Source organism: Pongo abelii, chromosome 3 (genome assembly GCF_028885655.2).
Source record: "Pongo abelii isolate AG06213 chromosome 3, NHGRI_mPonAbe1-v2.0_pri, whole genome shotgun sequence".
In the NCBI taxonomy this organism is placed as follows: Eukaryota; Metazoa; Chordata; class Mammalia; order Primates; family Hominidae; genus Pongo; species Pongo abelii.
The window spans coordinates 37002990-37017688 of NC_071988.2; the positions used below are offsets into that span (position 1 = coordinate 37002990).

A 14699-nucleotide genomic window follows, 5' to 3' on the forward strand; every position below is an offset into this window, starting at 1 on the left:
ACCATAATCCCTTATCGGAAAACCTGGAGGTCAGATGTGCTTCAAAGTTCAAACCTTGTGATTTTAGGAAGGTAATGCAATGCATTTAGTGCACATCCTATAACACTCAAATCAAATTCATTAATATTATTCAGCAAAACGTGCAAATAGTCAAGAGAGAATAATATATACTGTAGAACCTCACATTAGGCTGGGAGTGGTGGTGCATCTCTGTAATCCCAGCACTTTGGGAGGCCGAGGTGGGTGGATCACATGAGGTCAAGAGTTCCAGACCAGCCTGGCCAACATGGTGAAACCCCATCTCTACTAAAAATACAAAAATTAGCCGAGCGTGGTGGTGCATGCCTGTAATCCCAGCTACTCGGGAGGCTGAGGCAGGAGAATCTCTTGAACCCAGGAGGCAGAGCTTGCAGTGAGCTGAGATCGCACCACTGCACTCCAGCCTGGGTGACAGAGAGAGATTCCATCTCAAAAACAAACAAAAAAAAAACCTCACATTAGTTCAAGTTAAGTTTTATGACCTAGAGAATGTATCAAAAGCCTACAAGAAAAACTTGTTTTCAGAGCTTTTCACATTTCAGAATTGTCCATAAACGATTACAAACTTGCAAATGGCTCAAAAACTACAAGAAAACAAAATCAACCTAATAGTTATCAACAATGTACAAATTAAAACAATCAAGATACCAATTTTTGCCTAACAAATTAGCGAATATGTTTTTCAGAGAAAATAACAAGAATGTGAAATTGAGTCTTTTTGGCTATTGCTGTGAGAATGTAACCTGGGATGACCTTCAGATCAACACTGGTGTCATCAATTGCCTCAAAAATGTGAACGTCTTTGACCCTCAAAGTGCCTTTTCAGGAACCCATTTTCTGTGGAAGTCGTCTGATATTTAGGCAAAGTTTCATGCACAGAGGCATTCACTGAAATGAGTTTTAAAACTCACTTAAAAATAATTAGCAACTGAAATCTCCCAAATAGGTACATTGTAAAGTAAAATACAGTGAATCCATATAGTGGAACAGTAGGCTGCCCTTTTTTGGGTGTGTAGGGAAATAGAGAAACATTTCTGTGTAACATAAACTGAAAAAGTCATGATACAAAGTTATATTGCATTATGAACCTATCTGAGTTAAAAATGCAATTAGAGAACCTATCCAAGTTAAAAATTCAATTATAGGCTCATGCCTGTAATCCCAGCACTTTGGGAGGCCGGGGTGGGTGGATCATGAGGTCAGAAGATCGAGACCATCCTCACTAACATGGTGAAACATCATCTCTAATAAAAATACAAAAACAAAATTAGCCGAGCATGGTGGTGGGCACCTGTAGTCCCAGCTACTTGGGAGGCTGAGGCGGGAGAATGGCGTGAACCCGGGAGGCAGAGCTTGCAGTGAGCTGAGATGGCACCACTGCACTCCAGCCTGGGTGACAGAGCAAGATCCCATCTCAAAAAAAAAAAAAATGCAATTAGAGAAGACCAGAATGAAATATGCTAACAATGGCTAGTGCCTTGGAATAATGGAATCAAGGGTGATTCTCGCTCCTTCCTCCCACAAACTTGAAATCTTTGGGGAAATTTTCCAAAAATACCTAGTGCACTGTATTTTAGCTAAAGGGAAATGGGAAAAGATGGCTTGGCTACTTAACTCCCATGCAACAGTAGCAAACTCTAATCTGAGGTGTCACTCTGGGTTTTTTAAAAATCCCTATCATCGCAAAGCTATCACCACCTCCAGAATAAAAACTGTTTAATATATGTGGTCCACATTTATTTGACAGTTTAAATGACATAATATAAATCAAGCCTAATGTGCACTCTGGAGAAAAAATACTATATTTTTTAAAGATACACAGGATGAAAGATATATGCCACTCTGCCATTTACCCAGAACTTTCAGAGACAAGAGCTCAGTAAGACAGAGCAGCCAGTAGGACAGATAGACAGGTGTTGGCACAATGCCCATTTTACAGGTGAGGAAATGGAGGTGGACAGAACCACATGCTGCAGGCATCAGGGTCTCCTTCTGATTTTTTTTTTTTTTTTTTTTTTTTTTTTTTTGAGAAGGAGTATCACTCTGTCACCCAGGCTGGAGTGCAGTGGTGCGATCTCAGCTCACTGCAACCTCCGCCCCCCAGGTTCAAGTGATCTTTCTGCCTCAGCCTCCCAAGTAGCTGGGACTACAGGCATGTGCCACCACACCCAGCTAATTTTTGTATTTCTAGTAGAGACAGGGTTTCACCCTATTGGCCAGGCTGGTCTTGAACTCCTGACCTCATGATCCACCCGCCTTGGTCTCCCAAAGTGCTGGGATTACAGGCGTGAGCCACTGCGCCCGGCCTCCTTTTGATTTTTGACTTCAAGTCCAAGGCCCTGACTTAAGGCTTGGTGCTCTTTCTACCATAGCATCCCATGACCTTGTTACTTACTGATTCTTTATAAATATCTTAGAATAAAAATAATTTTCTTCCTCAAAAAAATAGTTTAGTAATAATAAGCATGGACTTCAAAATCAAACAGATCTGACTCAATGGACAACATGACAAAATCCAGCTTACTGGATTTTGAAAAGAGTTGAAAAGAGTGACTTTTTCAACTTCTCTGAGGCTCAATTTCCTCATCTACAAACACAAGAATAAAATTACGTATATAACTGACAGGAAATTCATTGTAAGAATGAAATGATCTAGGTACTTAGACTACCGCCTGCCACAAACCAGGTAATAATAAAAATTGAATTCCTTTTACCTAAAAGAGTAAAGTATCTACAGTGTACTAACACCAAAGTCTGATTTTAGTTTTTATAAACCACACCAGAATTATTAATATATCTGTTTTCAGCAGCAACCAAATCTTTACAACCACTGAAGTGTCCTAAATTATTAGGAACCACTCAACCTAATAGTTTATACCAATGACAATTTAATTTATTCTTTTTGTCAGCTTTAAATCGTTTCTCTATTGTTTCAATAAGTCATTAAACTTCAACATTAGGGCCAAAGAATCATTTTTAAAGAAACAATAAAATCTGTTGTTTGTTCACTTGGGGCTTTGGTCTCTCACATTCAAATTCAACTATTTAAACTTCCAAATAGATTCATTTCATTTCCTATTTTAGAGGGGGTAGGGGCAGGGAATTGACAGAGACTTCTCACATTTTTCATTTCTTTTTTAAATTAAATGTAGACATGGACTCCCAAGCTCCAAGGTGTGCTTTTTCAAAACTTTCCAAACACTATATATTATGTGGATGTACAGCTTCGCAGCTACCTGGCTAAGAGAGAACCCAGAATTTAATAAAGCTTATCTTTAGCATCTAAAAGGGAGTCAGAATGCTGGAGGAAAGCCCGCAGCCCAAGGACAATGCATTTCTCATCTCACCAGCCCCAGGACCTCTTCCACCAACTCCTTACTCGAGGGCTATGCCCACTGTCTGAGAGAGAAACTAATAAACCTGAAGGTTGAGTAACCAGAGAACTTAAGGACATAAATAAGCCAAGATGTGGAAAATCATCCCTTTGGGTGCTTGTGGTATATAGTTTCGAATGCTGCTGCTAAGAGACAAGTTTAATGAGATTCTTCTACTAGGAAGGAAGTGAAAAAGGCATTGTCACTACCCACCGTGAAGCTATCTGCCCTTCTTTTCTCTACTTAACAACTTCTGATAACCACATGCTTATAATTTTATGATGTTCTAAACTATCTTAGAATCTCAGCGAGATTGCAGAGATTGACTCATATTCTATTTTTTCTCTGCAGAGCAGTGGGGTACAGTGGAAACGGAATGAACTTTGGAATCAAGCAGGCTGGGTTATCCCAGATAAAGATACATATAAAGGTACACACATACACAGACATCTCCTAGTGGTTCTGCTTCTCTGAATGCTGACTGGCACAGTACCTATGTGATGTTCAGCCACTTGTTTAACCTCTCTTGTCTCAGTTGCCTTACTGGAAGTAAGTATTTCAGAGGGTTATGAGCAATGAGTTTAAAAATGCATATGAAGGCTGGGCGCGGTGGCTTACACCTGTAATCCCTGCACTTTGGAAGGTCGAGGAGGGCAGATCACTTGAGGTCAGGAGTTACAAACCAGCATAGCCAACATGGTGAAGCCCCGATTCTACTAAAAAATACAAAAATTAGCCAGGCATGGTGGCGGGCGCCTATAATCCCAGCTACTAGGGAGACCAAGGCAGGAGAATTGATTGAGCCGGGGAGGCGGAGGTTGCAGTGAGCCGAGATTGCACCACTGCACCTCAGCCTGGGAAACAGAGCAAGACTCTGTCTCAAAACATAATAATAATAAAAACAAAAATAAATAAACAAATAAAAATGCGGCTGGGCGCGGTGGCTCATGGCTGTAATCCCAGCACTTTGGGAGGCTGAGGTGGGCGGATCACGAGGTCAGGAGACCCAGACCACCCTGGCTAACACGGTGAAACCCCGTCTCTACTAAAAATATGAAAAATTAGCCAGGCGTGGTGGCGGTCGCCTGTAGTCCCAGCTACTTGGGAGGCAGAGGCAGGAGAATGGCGTGAACCAGGGAGGCGGAGCTTGCAGTGAGATCACGCCACTGCACTCCAGCCTGGGCGACAGAGCAAGACTATGTCTCAAAAAGAAAAATAAATAAATAAATAAAAATGCATATAAAGTACTCAACCCAAAGCCTGGCACACAGCAGGCACTCAACAGTATTTCCCATTCCTTTCCCTCTACTTCCCTATGCTCAACGTACGAACATTAACACCATCTTTGGTTCCAAGGGGATCAGATGTTGGCTGGTCAGAGCATCTTCTCTTTACACACGCTTCAAGATACTGGCAAATTTGTGCTCTGTATCCTTTCCTTTTTAGACACCTCTTTCTTCTTCCGCATTAACTTTCATCAAAAAGAAAAAAAAAAAAAAAAAAAGGCTGTCATGCAATTAGATGAGAGCTTTCATCAGTCACATTCTAGTCCCCGAGACCTGGGTGTTGCTCAGAGGTCAAACTGAACACACACCCACTCTAGGGATGGATTTCTCCTGCTGATGATGGCTAATTACATGCATCATGAGCTGAATTTTTAATAATTTTACTCCCAGATTAAACTCTTCCCCAGATTCTGTTGCAACTGACGCTAACCCTCTAAGGAATGTCTCCAACCTCACATCCAAGTGGAACCTGATTATGCACCTATGTGTCCCAGCAATCAAACGCAGGATGAAAATCAAAATGAACCAGCAGGGCATGGTGGCTCATGCCTATAATACCAGCACTTTGGGAGGCCGAGGCAGGAGGATTACTTGAGGTCGGGAGTTCGAGACCAGCCTGGCCAATATGGCAAAATCCCATCTCTACTAAAAATACAAAAATTAGCCAGGCATGGTGGCACACGCCTGTAATCCCAGCTGCTCAGAGGGCTGAGGCAGGAGAATCACTTGAACCAGAGAGCTGGAGGTTGCAGTGAGCCGAGATTGTGCCACTGCACTCCAGTCTGGGTGACAGAATGAGACCCTGTATCAAAATAAGAAAAAGAAAAAAAAAATTGTCCCATCCAGTAAAACATGTCACTAGCTGCCATTTCCCCAGGTGGATAGCTAACGGAAATACGGGCCTGCTAAAAAGAGTCAGGAGACAATATTATCCATCTCCTTCCCTTCCAACCTGCTCTGGTTTCTATGAAAAAGTGAAGGCCAAACTGCTAAGTCAGTGTAAAAGTTGTAAGCGACTGAAATGTTCTCAGGAGGAAGAGCTTATGGATGTTTATGGAGGAGACAGTCACTGTTGAAAGGCTTCCAGTTGCTTATTATTTGGGCCTGAGGAGGAGCCACCCCTGAAATCAAGCTTGGAAGAGCTTGCTGACGTCAGACTCCCAGCTGTAGTAACCCCAAATGGCCAAGTAAGTATGTTTTTTTTTTTTTAACTGCGGCTGCTAGGTGGCAATTAAGAGGGGAAGCGGTGGTAAGGAATCCCTAGTGTCTGTAATTATAAAAGCAAGGATGTGACATAGGACTTCCATAAAACTTACACCTCCTCTTAAGATTGATTTCAATTAAAAACTGCTTCATCGTTGGTGACACTTTAGCATCTCTGTTGGTGGCTTCCTGCCCAGACCACACAAGGTTCCTTTCGTGACGACAGGAATCAACACAAAGAAGAAAAAAATGTAAGTTTACCAACGCGCCTTCCCTTTTTCCGAGCCTGACTTATACAGGATATATGGGAAGAAATGTGGACTCCTTGACCTGTTACAAGAATCCATCAACCACCCAAATAAATGGAAACGTGGAAAGAGATTCAAAGTCCTCTAGGTTTTAGGATATTTTAAGGTATTTAAAAGGGAGAAGGAGGCGCCGACAGCTCACCCGGTGCTCTGTGTCACGATCTTCCGCTCGCGGCGCCTTTGAGGACAAGGGCGGCGGGAAAGGGGTCCGCGGGGTTCCGAGGCGCGCGGCGGTGGAGGAAGAGCCCCCGAGGAAGGCCTGGTCCCTACGCCCCGCACAACCCAGGGCTGGGGGACACAAATCCTCGGAGAAGGCCCCGGGGAGGGAAGGCGGGAGCCGGGCCCGCGGGAGGGGAGGGACGGGAGCCGTTGCCACGCACCGCGCCCTGCCCGGACCGCCGCGGGACAGCCAGTTGTTCAGCGCCAGGATCCCGCGGCTGTGCCACAAAGCAGGCTCCTCGGGACGCCGCGGGGCTGCCGTCCCGACCCCTCGCTTCCTTCCGCGCTCCCGGGACCGGGCTCAGCACCGGGCGCCCCGGCTCCGACCGGACACTCACCCGGAGCCACCAGCGGCGAACTCACGGCGCCTCCCACGAAGACAGCAGCGGCTAGGACGGCGGACCCCGGGAGTGCCCGCGGAGCCATCGCCGCGTCGCTTCGCCCTCCTCCCCCAGGGCGCCGCGTCCCGCGCTCGGGAAGGCAGAGCCGCTCCGGAGCCGGTGGGCTGATCGAGTGGCTGGGCTGGGCCCCAGGGAGCGGCCAACCCCGCCCCGCCATGGCCCCGCCCCACGCCACACCCACCTCGGCTCGGTCCCGCCTCTCCCCGCGCGCCCCGGGCTCCACCTAAGCCGGCACGAGGCCCACTCATGGCTCCGCCCCCGACTCCCCGCCCACCTCAGCCTGATCCCGCCTCTCCCTGCCAATCCCGCTTCCTTTCCAAACCCGGCAGCAGCCTCAGCGGCTTAGCTAGGCCATGGACACGCCCTCTTTCTCCACCCACCTCGGCTTGGCCCCGCCTCTCCCTGCCGAGCCCCGGACTCCACCTAAGAAGGCACGTGGCCCATCTATGGCCCCGCCCTTTCCCCCGCCCACAGCTCAGCCAGACCCCTCCTCTCCCTACTGCTCCCGCTTCCTTTCCAAACCCAGCGGCAGCCTCAGCGGCGCAGTTAGGCTATAGCCCCGCCCTTGTGCCCTGCCCACCGTGGCCCGGCCCTGCCTCTACTTGCCACTCCCGCTTCCTTTCCAAGCCGGGCCGGGATTACGCGGGAGCCCCGGGCTGGGGGAGGGTCGCCTGGGTGCAACCTCCCTCCGGCGCTCGGACTAGGCGGGCGTGGGAAGAGAAAGAGGGAGCGCGCCCCGAGAAGCACTGGACAGTCAGAAGCGGCCAGCATTGGAGTGAGCACAGTCTTTTCGCTGTTGGCATGTCTATCCACTAGCATTCCCCTCGGTTGCAGGTCTAGGGAGTGATGCTGTGCTGGACGTCACGTTCTGTTGTTTAGAAATTAGCAGAAAAGATAAATAACTTAAATTTCTTCCTCTGTTTGTTTGCATTTAATCTGCTCCTATTGGGGAAAATACCTCTATGCATTTTCAGGAACAACTTGCCTTTTTTTTAAATCCTGTGCTTGTATCGCACCTTGCGCATACTCCCGCAAAGTAGGTCTTTCAGTGCCCAGGCACTTATAATCTCCTCACATCCTCACATCCGCTCCGCGAGGTGACTATTAGAGGCCAGGGAGTAAACCGACGATGTCTGGGCCACCATGATAAATTGTAATTATCTCATTGTCATTGTGTTTGCTCGCTGCTGTTCCCTTAGCGCCTGGATGGAGGACAGACAGCACACGCTAAGAGGTCAGAAGTGTTTTTTGAAGTTGAATCATCTTCACAAGCATTAATAGGACTCAGAGGCTCTCTCTGAATAGTTCCTTTTTACTGCCCTGTAGAGACTGTTGTTACTGGGCCATCAAGCATTTGCTTGAAGGAAATGAGGGCAGGACTTGAGCAAATACTCAACACCAGCAAGAAGAGGGGGTGCATGGGGGCTGTGGGTTTTCACAGGATGGGTCTCATCCTTGAGGTGACTGATAACCTCTAGTTTTCAGAGGACTATTTATTCTCTCACCGAGTCCTCCACGCAGTCCGCTGGACTATTATTACAAACATTGCGTTGATGTGGGAATTGCCAGTGACAGAAGCTCAGGCCACTACAGTACAGATGGCTGAGGCTGAAGGATGGAGCCCCTGCCCTTTGAAGCCCAAGGAGGGCACTGCGCGTCCTGCGCTCAGTTGGCAGCGCATCCTACAGTCTGGCAGGCTTAGCAGGCAGCCTTTGCTAGTTTTATACCAACATAAACACTGAGAATGGGTGCAGAGGAAAGCGATCCATGTGGCTTTCTAACTAAAACAGGAGAGAATCCCGGACCTAGAAATTAAACTATAAATTAGAAGTTGTAGCCAGAACCAGCTACAAAATTTGCAGGGCACAATGCAAAATGAAAAGGCAGGGCCTTTTGTTCAAAAATCATTGAGAATTTCAAGATGGCAACAACACAGCATTAAATCGATTGTGGAGCCCTCCTAAACACACAGTTGCACAGGTCACACACTTATAAAGCCAGCTCTGATTTTGTAAGTTAGAATGTAACAAAATGCTTGAATCAATAAATCTATTCAAAATGTAAGATGACATTTCAAAATTGAATCATGTTTCACTCTTTTCCCACAGATTGAACTTACTATTAAAAAGACGGGATCGTTTTTGGCTGGGCGCGGTAGCTCAAGCCTGTAATCCCAGCAGTTTGGGAGGCCGAAGCAAGCAGATCACGAGGTCAGGAGATCGTAGACCATCCTGGCTAACACGGTGAAACCCCGTCTGTACTACAAATACAAAAAAGTAGCCAGGCATGGTGGCGGGCGCCTGTAGTCCCAGCTACTCGGGAGGCTGAGGCAGGAGAATGGCTTGTACCCGGGAGGCGGAGCTTGCAGTGAGCCCAGATTGTGCCACTGCACTCCAGCCTGGGCGACAGAGCGAGACTCCGTCTCAAAAGAAAGAAAAAAAAAGAAAGAAAGAAAGACGGGATCATTTTTAACAACACATTTGAATTGTATGTCTGTTATGGCTCTTCAAATATAAAAATACAATCTAGTACTTAAGCCTTACCCATTATCTACCAGGCCCTTTGTTTTACAGGTGAGAGATGGTTAAGTGATCTGCCTGACATATCTACTATGAGCCAGGGTTGAAACCCAGCGCTCTGAAATTTCTCTTCCTAAACTTTCCATAACACCTGCTTGACACACTCTCTATAAATGTCTTACTTTCACATACCCCATATACATGCATTTGTATGTCTTGTTAAAGGAATGAAGGAAGGGCAGGAGGAAGAGAAGGGGAGGGACGGAGGAAAGTGAAGAAGGGAAGGAGAGAGGAAAGAAAGAAAATCAAGCTTAAATTATTTTGCATATCCTTAACCCTACAGATTTATTCATACAATTTAAATAGCTTCTACATATGTATATCTAAAAATCCACTGTTTTATTTTAAAAGTAAGAACCCCAATGTAATGGAACTTCTATTCTCTATTATGAAGGGAATGTCATATTTCTTCTGAGGACATAAAATGGAAATTTTAAAACTAAGTTATATTTCCATTTTTTCAGAAACAAAAGTAGAGTTTTAATAATTCTTAATAATATCATTAATTAAAAACAATAGTCCTCATTCTGCCCTTAGATTTAGCCCAAACTCTTTTTGTATTCATTCATCAATTCCTCACAACGATTTTATATTTAGGGAATCATTGTTAACAATCCTCACTTCAAAGCTGAGGGATTAGGGCATTTACCTGAGTCACATGGCCTCTCCCTGGCACCACCAGGATGCAAATCCAGGATCAGCTCCCTCGGGCCCACACTTGGAACCTCCTCTTACACTATTCCGTCTCTGAAATGCAGAACTCTAGTCAACCAGCTCCTCTTTTGCAATCTAAAGTATTGTTCTCATATTCCTTCATTGCATGTTTAGCCTAGCCTTTTTGAACTCTGTTTCAACAATTGCTTACATATTTTTCCTCAATGAGAATAATTTATTGATTGTGATGGGAATGGATTAAAAGTCAGAGTGTATAGTATCAAATTTACAAACATATACAATGTGATGTCCTTTCTGATTTTCATTGTTTTCAGTTTCTCTGTAAGGATTCAGTTAATCATTCCCCTTAGCAGAAACCTTTCCTGTTTTCCTCTGAACTGCGAAGATGGTGATTTTCATCACCATCATTTAAATGCATAAGCCTCAGTTGGCTGGTATTTACTCTAATTAATGTTGAACATGCTTCTGCAGAAGGCCTCGGTAGGATTTCTTCTGTGATTTAGATGTACTCATCTCTCCTTTTGAGAGGTTATATCCAGGAGATAAGCTCACATTTAAAAAAAAAAAATGTCTGAAGGGGAATAAAATATTTTACACAATCTGGGGCTATTTTGATATGACAACAAATATGTACTGTGTTCCTAGTACTGGGCTGAGGGTGAGGGGATGGAGGGGAGAGTCACTACAAGCTTAAGAAAAATATTCTAACTTTGCTTTTAAAGTTTTAAACCTATCTGGGAAAAAGGGAACTGTTGCGTAAGTGAACAGAAATGGCTGGCCGGGCGCAGTGGCTCATGCCTGTAATCCCAGCACTTTGGGAGATTGAGGCAGGCGGATCACGAGGTCAGGAGATCAAGACCATCCTGGCTAACACGGTGAAACCCTGTCTCTACTAAAAATAAAAAAAATTAGCCGGGTGTGGTGGCAGGCACCTGTAGTTCCAGCTACTTGGGAGGCTAAGGCAGGAGAATGGCGTGAACCCGGGAGGCGGAGCTTGCAGTGAGCCGAGATCATGCCACTGCACTCCAGCCTGGGCAACAGAGCGAGACTCCATCTCAAAAAAAAAAAAAAAGAAATGGCCAATGGCCCAGGGGTCAAGGGACACAGCCCTGCCAAAGATTCACTCACTCTGTGACTCTCCGCAGCTTCTTTTGTGTTGGTCTTCCAACCTATAAAATATAAGGATGTTAGGATGATTTCTAAAGGTTCCCATCCAGCCCTAAGATTCTATACCATAATGAGTAATCAAATGATAGGGGTGCTAAGTCAGGCTAGACTGCAAGGTTTCTCAACACTGTGGACATTGTTGGTCCAGTAATTCTTTGTTGTGGGGGACTGTTGTGTGCACTGTAAGATGTCTAGCTATAATCCTTGACCTTTACTGACTAAATGCCAGCAGCTCCCACCCCAGTTGTGACAACCAAACATATCTCCAGATATTACCAAATGACTCTAGGGAACAAAATCACACCCAGTTGATAACCACTGAGCTGGAGAAATCCCAAGAAGATCAAAAGAATTGTACTGGAAGCTCTTGAGCAAGGTTTCATGGAAGAGGTGCATCTTGAGCTGGGTCTTAAAGGACTGGGATTGGTGGAGAGTTGAGGAATGTGTATGAATGTATGTACAGTAAAAGAATTTGCATGGTACAGACTGCACAGTCATAAGTATGCATGAGGAAAAGAGGAGGATGGGTCAGCAATAACCGTGGGTCACAGCCAAGCATAATAGTTGACAAAAGGAGAATGGAGAACTTCTATTGCCCAGAAATTTGTCATACTTTATAATAAATAATTTTATCACCAAAATAGATTTTTTATGAGAATAATTTCCATTGTTCAATTAGATATATTCCGTCATAAATTAGGAAGCCTCAGCTGGGTGCAGTGGCTCACTCCTGTAATCCCAGCACTTTGGAAGTCCAAGGCAGGAGGATAGCTTAAGGCCAGGAGTCTGAAACCAACCTGGACAACATAGCAAGACCCTATCTAAAAAAAAAAAAAAGAAGAAGAAGCTTCAAAAAAGTAAAAATCAGAGAAATCTAATCGATAGCAATGGTGTTCCTAATCTCTGTCCAATTACCTGGATCACCACATTGAGTTATGTTTCATGGGCACAAGGTCTCCCAAAAATTACAAATAAGTGATTCAGACCATTTGCGACCACGGCCTCAAAATCAGGTGGATATAACATTGATACAGTTGTTCTCAGTAAAGAGCGAGAGAGAATTACAGTAAGAAACTGTGTGGTTTGGGACCAGTGAAACCCACAAATATACATTTCAGAGGATAAACTATAAAGTGCATAGTGTTTGTCTTAGACAAGCCTCCTTTTGATCACAACCAACAGAAACCTTAACAGTAAATGTAGTATAAGGATAAAACACTCTCACAGATATAAAGAAGGCCAGGCCTGAAGCCCTCAAGCCAAGACATCCCATGGATGCCTCAACCCACACCCCACTCAGCATGACTTCCACAAACTGGCTATAGATCGGTTTCCCTCAACTCAGGAGAACATGGGGCTGCCCAGCCAGGGACTCTGAGTTTAACTGTTCACCCTAGACAAGGATGTCAGACATGGTCCTCTACTGACTGATAGGTTCTGTATAGGAAAGTATCATGGAAACCAGTAGAATCTATCAAGAGTTTTCTGGGGAAAGAAGTGATCATCAATGTCAGATATACTGAGGAGTTTAGTGAAATAAGGACCAAAAAGTCAGCAAATCAGGACCCAGCAAATCAGGCAATGTGGAGGTACCTGAAGACCCTTGTGGAAGAACATTCAGCTGAATGATAGAGATGGAGCCCATCTGGAAGGCCAAGGTGGGAGGATCACTTGAGCCCAGGAGTCTGAGACCAGCCTGGGAAACATGGTGAAACCCTGACTCTACAAAAAGTACAAAAATTAGCTGGGCATCATGGTGTACACCTGTATTCCCAGCTACTTAGGAGGCTGAGGTGGGAGGATTGCCTGAGCCCAGGGAGGTCGAGGCTGCAGTGAGCCATGCTCATGCCACTGCACTCCAGCCTGAGTGATAGAGTGAGACCTTGTCTCAAAAAAAAAAAAAAAGAAAAAAGAAAAGAAAAGAGAAAAAAGAATTCTCTTTCCAGAAACTTGGCTGAAAGAGAACAGAGAAAAAGTCATACGGAGGACCTTGACAGTCAAGAGAAGGTTTTTATGGATTGAAGTCAATTTTATGGGACAATTGGAAAGCACATGGAGAGAAATATGTGAAGAAATCAGAACGAGGAGAATAACTAATGTAGCAAGATCGAGAGGAACTCAATGATAGGATCAAGAGCATAGGAGTTGTTGACTTCAGAGAAAGACAAACACTTGATGCTCTGAAATGGAAGGGAGAGGCAAGAGAAGGGCACCCAGGTATAGATTTGTGGGTGGGAAACAGAAAGTTGAGAAAGTTCACATTAATAGAGGCAAAACCATTGCTACGATTTGAATGTCCCAGCCAAAATTTATGTTAAAATTTAGTTGCTATTGTGATGGTATTAAGAAGTGGGACCTTTAAGAGGTGATCAGATTGTGAGGGCTCTGCCCTTAATAATAGATTAAGGCCTTTATCTCAGGAGTTGGTTAGTTATTGAGGGAGTGGATTCCAGATAAAAAGGATGAATTCTGCCCAGTTTCCACTCTGTCTCCTGTGTTCACTTATCTTCTGCTTTCTGCCATGGGATAATGCAACATGAAAGCCCTCATCAGATGCTGGCACCATGCTCTTGGACTTCCTGGTCTCCAGAACTGTGAGACAAATAAACTTCTATTGTTTAGAAATCAGCCACTCTATGGTATTCTGTTATAGAAGCTGAAAATGGACTAAGGCAGCCATCCTCTGACAATGGAATAGATGGGAATGGTGCAGGGGTTTTGAGGTGACTATGTTAAGGCCCCCAGTAAAGGTGTCTGGGTTGTGTACTGCACAAGAGCACCATATATTAACTTATCCCAGAATGTGAAGGCCAGAATCTCTGGTCACAGAAAAGCAGAAAATATACTCCTCCTGAACATAAGCCCACAATATACATAAGGCCTTGCATATACTTGGAAAAAGTATGTGTCCTGTGTGAATCACGCTCTGAGCATCCCCTGAAGTTACTGCTCCCACCCTCAGAGATCTGACTCATGTCTACCAGACTCCAACCTTGCTTCTTTTTCCCTGTAGCAGGAGGGTACAATAGCACAGAATAGACAAGCTACTGACGCTGTGGAAACCAAACGTTGGGGAGGGGGGCAGGTGGTTACAATGTGGGCACAGAATGTGTGTAAGAATGTGTGTGCAGCCAGGGAAGCTTCCCACGAGGACCCTGGAAATCCCCCTAATTCTCCCTACCCCAAGATCAGAGCTGTCCACATTGAGCCACACTATCATAATAAACTAAATGGTGGAAGGGGCACTTTTTGCCAATCCTCAGGGCCCCCGAGAGTTGTAAGGATCTGAACGATTACTGAAGGGAATGGGAGAGCTGTCCAGCGTGTGCACTGCTGTGCATCGCAGAGGGTGTAGCTGGGACTGTAGCCCATGAATTTTTCATGGGCCAATCTGCAGGATTGAGTGATGCTCTGTACGCATACCTGGAAACTCAGAGGTAGAAATGGA

The 14699-nt window shown here is 45.1% G+C and overlaps 1 protein-coding gene across 1 annotated transcript in view; it reads right to left on the bottom strand.

The window, feature by feature from the left end:
* The window catches only part of RELL1 (RELT like 1), a 73769-nt gene extending 66763 nt beyond the window's left edge, over window positions 1-7006 (bottom strand). Inside the window, exon 1 of the mRNA XM_002814657.6 lies at window positions 6768-7006. Coding sequence (XP_002814703.5) covers window positions 6768-6987 — 220 coding nt within the window. The 5' untranslated portion in view covers window positions 6988-7006. The remainder of the gene's footprint in view (window positions 1-6767) is intronic.
* Window positions 7007-14699: the final 7693 nt, after the last annotated feature.